This window comes from Morone saxatilis, unplaced genomic scaffold (assembly GCF_004916995.1).
Source record: "Morone saxatilis isolate NCDOM2014 unplaced genomic scaffold, NCSU_SB_2.0 Contig0, whole genome shotgun sequence".
Classification (NCBI taxonomy): Eukaryota; Metazoa; Chordata; class Actinopteri; family Moronidae; genus Morone; species Morone saxatilis.
This window is the reverse complement of record NW_023339650.1, coordinates 11,029,455-11,039,432: the sequence shown is the minus strand read 5'-3', so window position 1 is coordinate 11,039,432 and position 9,978 is coordinate 11,029,455. Positions and strand designations below refer to the sequence as shown.

At 40.9% G+C, this 9,978-nt stretch overlaps 1 protein-coding gene across 1 annotated transcript in view; it reads right to left on the bottom strand.

The window, feature by feature from the left end:
- The window catches only part of LOC118324384 (solute carrier organic anion transporter family member 5A1), a 32,792-nt gene extending 30,736 nt beyond the window's left edge, over nucleotides 1-2,056 (bottom strand). The window contains 2 exon segments of the mRNA XM_035656700.1: nucleotides 4-1,447; nucleotides 1,939-2,056. Of these exon segments, the coding sequence (XP_035512593.1) occupies nucleotides 4-929 (926 nt within the window). The 5' untranslated portion in view covers nucleotides 930-1,447; nucleotides 1,939-2,056.
- Between the last annotated feature and the right edge of the window lie 7,922 nt (nucleotides 2,057-9,978).

Here is a 9,978-nt window from a genome sequence, read left to right as displayed (position 1 = left end):
TTCTTCACGTTGTCGTCCAGGTAGGTGGGTCCCAGGGTGTAGATTGGCGTTGACCCCATGCCCACGAGTATCTGGGCGCAGATGAACAGAGTCACATACAGGTTGTGCTCGTTGCCCTCCTGGTCGCGAGGGCACGATGCCACATCGAGAAGATCGCGGCCGCTGCTGTTGCCGCTCTGACAGAGCCCTTCATGGCCGGCTGATGAGTTCACCTCCTGGATCTGGTAGGGTGGCGAGATGAAGTGGGGCAAGGAGAACAATGCTGCCCCTATAGCGATGATCACACCACCCACAGCCAGCCAGCGTGGCCTCTGACCTCTGCCCCCGAAGTAGGAGATGAAGACCACCACCAGCAAGCTGCCGATGTCGAAGCAGCTGACCAGCAGGCCGGACTCAGAGCTGCGCAGACTGTAACGCTTCTCGATGGTGGTGATGACACTGCTCAGGTAGCCCGAAACCATCAGGGACTGAATGAAGGTCAGGTAGCACATGCAGAACAGGAAGCAGCGGGAGTCCCTAAGGATGACCCGCACATACTTCCTGGCTGGGATGCGGATAAGGCGGGTGAGAGAGAAACCAAGTTTTTTACCCCCGGAGCCGGCAGCCCTGTGGCCCTCCACAGGTAAGGAGCTGCTGAGCCCCACCATGCTGGAGGCAGAGGGGGAGAAGTCTGTCCTGGAGGAGGGAGACTCCGCCAGGCTGGAGTCTGGGGTTTTTGGCTGGAGCTCGCTGCTCTCCTGCACGGCCACGCAGGTGTGTTTGGTGTTGACCAGGCGAGCCTTCCGATCCGGCTGACAGGGTCCATTGAGGATGGGCAAGCTCTTGGACTTGAAGCAGTTCTCCGGGTCTACGTACTGGTCCTGGAGCTCGCAGATCTCCAAAGACTCAGACAGGTCGCTCCCCGTTTCGTCATTGTCCGATGAAGTCATGGTGCGGCTGGAGATGTAGCTTCTGTCGACTCCTGGCTCAGTCAGTGACTAGTGCCACATGAGGACAGAGTGGAGCTGCTGCAGGGCTGGGCGCTGGAGCAAAGACTGCCCTGCCAGTAGGAGTTGGGCGGACTTAATCCCTCTAGTTATGTGCATGTTTTATTCGACATGGATATTTACAGCAGCTCTGCTCTGTCACACAAAAAAAAGCCTCTCTCAGTGCCCAACATTAGTGCCCAACATTAGTGCCTAACAAACCACTAGTGATGGTGGTATCCTTGACTGAATACACAACATCACCTACTTTAAACTTAACACTTCTGGATATTGTCCAAGGATTGAATTGTTTACAATAAATAGCTTATAAGGTTAAAAAAAACAACACACAAGGTGCTGTCTTTACAATGTTCCCCTAATTTAGGATCCCACGTTGACATTGACTTTATGGCTCTTTGTTACAGAGCAACCTTTATTCATAAGGTTTCCTTGTTTCCTTTGTCCCATTGCTGTGCAGCATCCTAGAAAGAAGACAAAAACAGGTTGATTGATTGACTGAAATTAAAACAAAAATGGTTGTGCACACATTTATACACCCAGCTACAAAACCTAACCCTTTCCACTTCTGGCAATATGGTAATATGTCCACCCTGGATTAACTTCATGTCGCTAAATTGCTACACAAAAAAAAATATGCCACCCAAAAAAAATAAAATAAAAATAATCCACACGAACAAACAGTCACATCGGTGTCAAACTGTCGCAGCGGTGGCTATATCACACCTAGCTCCCTTTTGTCAAACCGAGAAATATACCTAGAGAACAAAAGACCACGCTGTCCACAAACGTCTCAGTCATGACTTTGGAAAGAAATAAAACCCCAAATTCAACACGGGGCATTTTCTGAAATGAAGCGACAATAAGTCTCGGCCCTTCGACTAAAAACGGCGACAAATATTATTTGACATAACTTCCAGGAAAGCCTGGACGCACCGAAGACTGTAATACTCACACAGGACAGAGGGAGGTAGCCTGTTGTTCTCTATGGAGCGGCCACTCACTGAATGAAAGCTGTTTGATGCGGATGGCTGCTGCTGGTGGGCAAATGCTGCCTTAAAATACAGTCGGAAATTGTATAACTCTGAGTTTTGAGTCCCAATAAAGTGGAGAGAAAACGCTTAATGTGTCTAATTTTGATCATGTCCGCTCGCGAGATTTGAAAAAAAAAAAATTAAGAAGTTATAGGAGTGATGATTGCGCGAAATAATTTGGTATGGTGGTTGATATTACGTATGAGGACTTACCGATACTCTTTTAACGTTTATAACTTAAAAATAAATGTTATAAATGGTAAAAACAGTCCAATAAACACGTCTTGGTCGGTCTTTTTCACCAACCACGCACATATACAGCGTATCTTATCTACAACTTCCCAGCTACGAAGTAAATCCCACAGAGAAGAATGTAACGTGAACGCAGCAAATCGTGGGGTTGAATTGTTTTTCACATCAGCGACATTGGGACTTGTAGTTTCTTTCGTGACTCTAACGTGCGTTCAGCTCACTTTCTGACTACAAGTAAAGCTGTCACGAGTAACGGTGGCTCTCTGAGACATAAGCAAAACCGAATACTCCTGGAAATACTGATGCACTCATATTTTCATTCAGATAATTTAGAAAACACTAACTCTAGGACTTCATATACCAGCATGCTTGTCGGCTCCATATGGTGGATTGTTTAGTAGCCTACGCTACGTCATCTGGACAGCTGGGACCCTTGCTGACCCAGCAGTGATTGACTGGTTCACAGGCTCATATAGACAATGGGCTCTGTGCCTGGCAGTCTCTCTGACGCAATAAATTGTAAACAAAAATGTCCAGTGAAGGCAGTTTATTTCTTCAGAGAATACTAGCACTCAGTCATTGATAAAAAAAACACCTTAGCTCATGCATAACAATGACGACTGCACTGAAGAAAGAAGAAGAAGAATAGTTTATACACGCTTTAAAAGCTGAAAGACTATGTATTTGTTGGACTTATGATCAGTTTGTTGTTCATATTTATAACCATTTTTCTGGTGTTAATTGCAACATCATTTACAGGCTTTAAAAGGACAATATTGTAACACATAAATAAATGAGTCTGAATAAACATTTGACCTGATGTTTTATTTTTGAAAGGTAAAATTTCACTGAATGAAGAAACATGTGGGCTGACAGAGAATAAGATGTACCTTTTTTATATAGAGAGAGAGTTGACTCCCAGTGGCTGTCACAGGGATGGATGACTTTACCCAAGGTCATTAATTCATTTCCTGGACTAGGTAGGCTGGGTGATCAATCCCACTCCTCTTCCTCCTGCGCTCCTCATTCTGATGCTCGTTGGTCCCTCGGCATTTGAACAAAGCCTGAATGTCAAATTTCTGCTTCACTACCCTCAATGTGTGGAAGCAAATCTTTTTAAAACACTAAAAACTCTTTTTTTTTTTAAAGTGACACATAAGCTTAGCTTAGCATGCAGGCTTCTGCAGTGTATCATCTCCTTGTGTGTCTGAGAGAGAATGAGTGTCTCTCAACAGTCAATCAGAGGGATCAATGAGGAGCATCATGGTCCATCATAGCGGCCTCTGTGGTTACTGTTTGAGAGTTTTCCATCTCTCTTGCTGGCTATCAGCATGCAACAGGCTAATCGATACCACAACCCACCAAGAATACACAGAAGTATAAAGGGATGAGAAGAAGTATTTAGCAGATAGTGGCACTGTATTATCTCTGCAGCACCTCTACAAGTATAGCTACAGTAGGCAATCTGTTATAGAGGCAAAACATAGTGTGTGATTGGTTTGTGTATTGCTTATATATGATTACTTTTATTAAATATTTAACAGTTGTTCTTTTTTTCTTTCTTTCATAGAGCAGTCTGCAATCCACAGTGATACAATTTGGTCTTATTGGTATGATCATGTTATTATAACCAATGTTTTTCCTATCATTTGTTGGCAACATTTAGAGAAAGGTCAGAGTAATAAACACAAACTGTCTTTCCATCTTCTTTCTTCTGTGTTATTCAAGAGAGATCAGCAAGTAAATCAGAGAAATAAAACGTTATTTTCTGAATATTTCTCAGCGGTTACGTTTTAATTACCCTCTATCTTTGCCAAACATTTAAAGTTTTACCTTTATAGGTTTGTGTTTTTGGCTCTTATGATGTTAAAGCCACTATGTCTACACTTTTTATGAGATTATATTATATATATATAATATACATTATATTCAAATTATTCAGACAGCATAAGATTCAACATAGAGCCAGTGAAAACTGGCAAAGTGCTACTCTCTGTGATAATTTAAAGACATAATGAATGGGATTTTCCCCTAAAAAACACTCATACACTATGTGACTTAAAAACAAACTGTCTGTATCATCACTTATGACCTGTTAGAAGTGTGTGGCAGCATTGGATGTGTATGGGTGTCAACCTATGGGCAGTGTGCAATGTGTGAAGTCAGGACTCTATAAACTATAAAAGCATAAGGACCAGACACTATTCATCATATCATAATATTCTGTCTCCATCTCTCGCCTCTGCTCTCTGTCTGTGTCATGTATGTATAACGACCTGCAGGTCTGTGTGTCTGACTAAGGATGAAGCAGCTGCATTCACGCAAATACCAGCAATATGGCTCCTTCCTGCAGGTTTGTACGGAGGCCATGCTTATTTTTGCTTTAAATTTAACACAAACTGTAGCTCTAATTCTTGCTAATCAAGTTTAAGTAGAAGAAGAAATTAACATGCAACACAGTGTGTATTTTCATTGTCCACGGCAGATTTTTTTCCTCAGCCAAATGTCATTGATTTAGAGAAGTTAGCCCAGGGACATTTAGTTAGCCCATGACCTTTCTTAAAACAGAAAGAGAGTGTGACTGGAGACATCACAGATGACAGGAGCAGCCTTTTCCAAAGGTTAATATGTTCATGGCTTCTCAGAAATAGTTTTAATGGAGTGAAATGCGGCTTCAGAAGAATTTCGCTTGATGCCCGGCAGCAGCAGAAGAACAAAACGTGTCTGTTTCTGGTACAGAAAAACACACAGAAAACTTCCCATGTGAACAAGTGAACCAGTACAGTAGAGACTGAACAAGCATGCCTGCATTTTTAAAAAGGAAGGGGGGTCGCTACAAAGCTTCCCTTTATATCTGAATGTTTCCCACAAACATTGCCAACAAATATTGCTGTATTGCATTTCTCATGCAACCAGCAATAAAATACACAGCCTCTTATTAGAACAACTGTAAAAGCTGTTTATTGCTCACAGGGGGTCAGAAATCAAACCTATTTAAAATGTCAATATTTGTGGGCAATATTTAGTGTTACACATAGATAATTTCCCCCTTCCAGCTGTGTATAATTAAAATGTAAACTCAAATAAATGACAGAATAGACTGTTACCCTGTAAGTTATGTATTTTTAATGTGATAGAGCAATGCACTGATTTCAAAACGGAGCACTGGTTCCACAAAGGAGAGAAAGACAACACCACCCTCTAGTGCACAGACTAGTTCAGTGAGGCTGTGACCTGCAGACTGCTTGTGTTTCTGAACATGACCAATAGATGGTGCTTAGTCCTCAAGATTGTTAGCATCAAACAGAGGGCTTGGTTGCTTGTTGGAGTGCAGATTGATAAAAAACTTGAAACTTGATTAGCAAAAGCTCTTTCAACAGACAAAATATATTTAATAATGTAAATAGTTTTACTTTCACACAATCTAACAAAAGATGGTATCAAGTTGCAGTATGAAAACAGAAGGATCGAGAGTTTTTTGGAGTATCATAGGGTTTTAAAGTTAGGGTATTGCAGCCTCTGCTGCATACATTTTGAGAAGTAATTTGAACAGTAATAAATCACTGTAGTACCCCTTTAAAATAATCAGAATTATTAGTAAAGTAAAATATTTTATATATTTTTCACTATATATTATTTACGGTCATGGAGGAAGTATTCAGATCTTTTAAATAAAAATACCAATACCACACAATGAAAATACTCAAGTAAAAGTATGTAGGTATAATTAGGAAAATGTACACAAAGTATTAAAAGTCAATGCAGAAAAATGTGACTGTACTAATATATATTATAAATATATGATCATTATTACTCATGCATTAATGTAAAAACAAGATTTTAGTGTTGTATTTGCTTGAGGTGGAGCTAATTCTAATTCTATTTTGTAAAGGACTGCAACTAATGATTATCTTCATTATAGGTTGATCTGCTGACAATTTTCTCCACTAATCCATTGAGTGTTTGGTTTATAAAAAATATGAAAATAGTGAGAACTGTCATCACAATTGCCCAAAGTGACAGCTTCACAATACTTGTTTGTCCAACCAATCCAAAGGTACAAATCCCAATATGATTTAAAATAGAGTCAACTTGTTATAAATATTAAAGGTCCATTGTGTAACTTAATTCAATTTACTGGCAGAAATTGAATATATTTTGCACAACTATGCTTTCATTAGTGAATATTTTCGTTACGTTGAATAAGCCTTTTATACCTACAGACACATTGGATGACCATCCATGGAGTCAGCCATGTTAAACCGCCATGTTTCTACCAATCTAGATAGGGGTGTTTGCGTTTTTCGTGTGTTTCATGGCCACCATACTTTCTGGTTCGCTCATGGAAAGGGAAGGGTGATGCATCTACACTGCAATTCTACTAAATCCTATATACTGGACTTTTAAAATAAAAAATGCAGCAAATGTTCTTGGTTGATTAATTAATGATTTCAGCTGTACTTAAAACTGTGAAAACAATAAACTGTTGTGTCATGTTTTGTATGCAAAAATCTTAATTCGTAAAGTAAATAGTAACTAAAGCTGTCAGATAGAATACCGTAAAGTACAGTACTTGAGTAATTGTACATTACATTCCACCACTAATTATTTTGTCTTCTTTTGTCTTCCTTTTCCATCAGATTTAGTCTTTACGATGTCTGGTCAAAGTGCTCGTTACAAAGATATTGTGGCGGTGAGATCTCCTCCTGTCAGTTCATGAGTGATGACATCATCGTCATCATCATCATCTGCAGCCTGGTCTGACACTTCACATGGCCTTGAGTCGGTCTCCCCCTTGCTCCATCCCACACTCTTCCTGTTAACCATCCCAACTTTATTGACATTACAGGAATCACTAATGAAACACCGTCTGTTTCTCAGCTCACTGTGTCTGTGCCCTTAGAGCTGTTAAGGGGAATCACGCACAAACTTACACAGACATGCGTGTTCATAAATATACTGTACAGCCCCATCCCCCACGGTTCACGTCTACACACGGCAGCCTTTTCCTGTATGTAGCCTTGGCTATCATATCCACCATACGGGAAAATGCAATAATGACAGACACTGAAGTGTGTGCATCTGTAACTGGAAGTCAGGGGTGCTGCTAGGAATTCAAGTCCTCATAAGGAAGCATAATTAATCCTATATTTTCAGTGGGCTCTTCGTCTGCTTGACTCATTGCTGTTTTTTGAAAAAAGGTGAAGGAAAACAATCCAATCGTCTCCGACTGTTGCATGGTTTCATCAGCTAATGGCTTTACAACAGCACTCAAAGATATAGGAGGACTCTATGCTTGAACTATAACCCTCTGTGGTACTGTTTTACCACACTCTGTTTACCGGAAAAGGCATCCTTTTAAATTAGCTGTCCTCTTTGTGCTGTTTTCTAAGGTCAACATTCTTGTGTTGTGGACAGACTCCCTGGTCTGTAGTCGGGACTACTCCCAGAATTAGTTTTACCCATTCAGAGGGGCTTGCAACTGGAAACTTTGCAACCCAGAGATACATATGAATAAGGCAAGCAGATCAGGACAGAAGGGTGGTGTAGTAATTGTGTTAAAAAGTGCAAGGGCCCCAAAATAAAGACCCCCAGTATAAGCCTGTGGTGGCCCCCTTACTGTGCAGAGCAATCCCAGCAGATTGGGCCCCATGCTTATGCAAAAGTCGTCACCCCCTCCCCGCTAGACCCTTCACCCTCAACCCTATCATCACCTCCAAAAGCCTGATTGGTAGGCCAGGTCACCCAATGAGTGGACTTATAAACAGGTCCCTCCATGACAAAGGCTGGCTGAATGTCCCTTTCCTAATAAATCACGAGAACATTAACAAATATGTTCCCTTGCTAAGAAAAGCACAACAGCCACCTTCCCAGTAATGATCTTTAACACTGATAACACATGGCTTCGATTAGCAAAGATAACCCCTGCTGAGGGGGAGCGCTAGGAGACATTTGACTGATTATGGATGACTGGATGCAAAAAAATTTTCTATTAAGAAATACCTTAAATAGTCATTAAAAGTCAAGCTTGAAACTAAAAATACTGTCACATAGTCAAAAGTGATTATTTTCTAGTATATATAAAACAGAATATTAGCAAGCAGTTACACACATCCATTTCGCTTTACCTTTACAGAAGTCTTATTATTGTTAATGATATTATTAAAGTGTCTTGCTTATTCATTTTGCACTAAAAACAGCAATGGTAACTCATCTTACAGTAATTGATAACCAAAGTTACTTTTCATGAATCAATTCACCATTTAAATACACATTACATTCTGGCTTTTTACAAAAAAAAAACATTACATTATCACAACATTGTTTTGATTATGAATGCATTAGAAGCAGAGATAGCAAGTATTGGCCATTTATTTTCATTTGAAACAGGACCATGTACACAAGTAAATAAGCTCAACACATGCTGTTTAATAGACAGCACCTGATGATGAATGTGGGGGACTGCTAAGTTCTTACCAGCAGCCCAGTCCAGAAGAGACCCTGAGTTTACTGTAAATAGGGGGCTGATTCAAGCCCTCCTCAATTCCCCTAACACATATGGAAATGGGCCATACCTTCAGGGCTTTGTCCTCCTCCAAGAGCATCCACACATCCCTCACAATGTTAAAGGAGGGACTGGCAAACATTTCATATTCATGGGGCACAATTACCTCCATATGAATGGAATAATTGCTCTTTAGAGGCTTAAGCTACCAACTGAAGTATGTGTGCGTTTTTCAGGCCCTTGGGCTAAGGTGATCAGCCACCTAAGCAGAGGGTGTGCTCTATCATCTGTTGGAGGCAAGGAACATTTTGGCTTCTGTGTCGGCCTCTGTGCAAGTACGTCACATAGGTCCCCGTATAATGTACAGTGTGTGCATGTGTGTGTGTGAAGGATTGCTGTAACTGTGTTTATCTGTTTATCTAATTGCCTATCAACTGAAAAGAAATCCCAAACTTTAAACTGATAGTTTCTTTTGTTTGTTTCTGTTTTGAAAAGGAAGCATGATTGCCAAAGATAGCGGTAAAAGAATGCAGTATCCCTCACTGACTGATAATTAAGCAGCAACAAATTCTTTTAGGGTGCAGAACTTTGAAAGGAAAAGCGGTCATCTGTCAGCTGAAACTATTTGCAAATGAAAATGTCTGTGTTGTACATTGCTGGATGATTTTTTTAAACACAACAACATCAGATAGTGACAAATGTTTCCCGCATGTGAAATAAAATCTTGTTTTTTGGGACATCTGTTGGAAATAAAAACACGTTTGTTACCCACTAAGCCATGGTGCACCTCTTTTCCTCTGAACAGGGTGGGTCCTGCTTGGATGAACCTAATGGGAAATCCCTTTCCTATTGTTGTCATACCACCCTGACACACATCAGCTCCTCAGAAGCCAGAGGTACTTGAGCGTGTGCCTTCTTAACCCCTGAAGAGGATCCTTCTGCCCAGCTCATCCCACTAATTACCTTCTAGCCATACTGTAAATGGGCCACTCCTGATAATCAGCCTAAGCTGGGAGGAAGGCTGGATAGGAACACAGACAGAGGGACACATGGATGGATAGGATGGATAAAAGGAATGGGGGTATTTCAATGAAACTGATTAGCTGGGGCCAATGGCCTCAGTTTGACAACTGGTAAAGTTTTGATGACATCATCCCTGATGCATACGGTGGCTTAAGATCAATCCCCCAACTGAGCAGCTGAT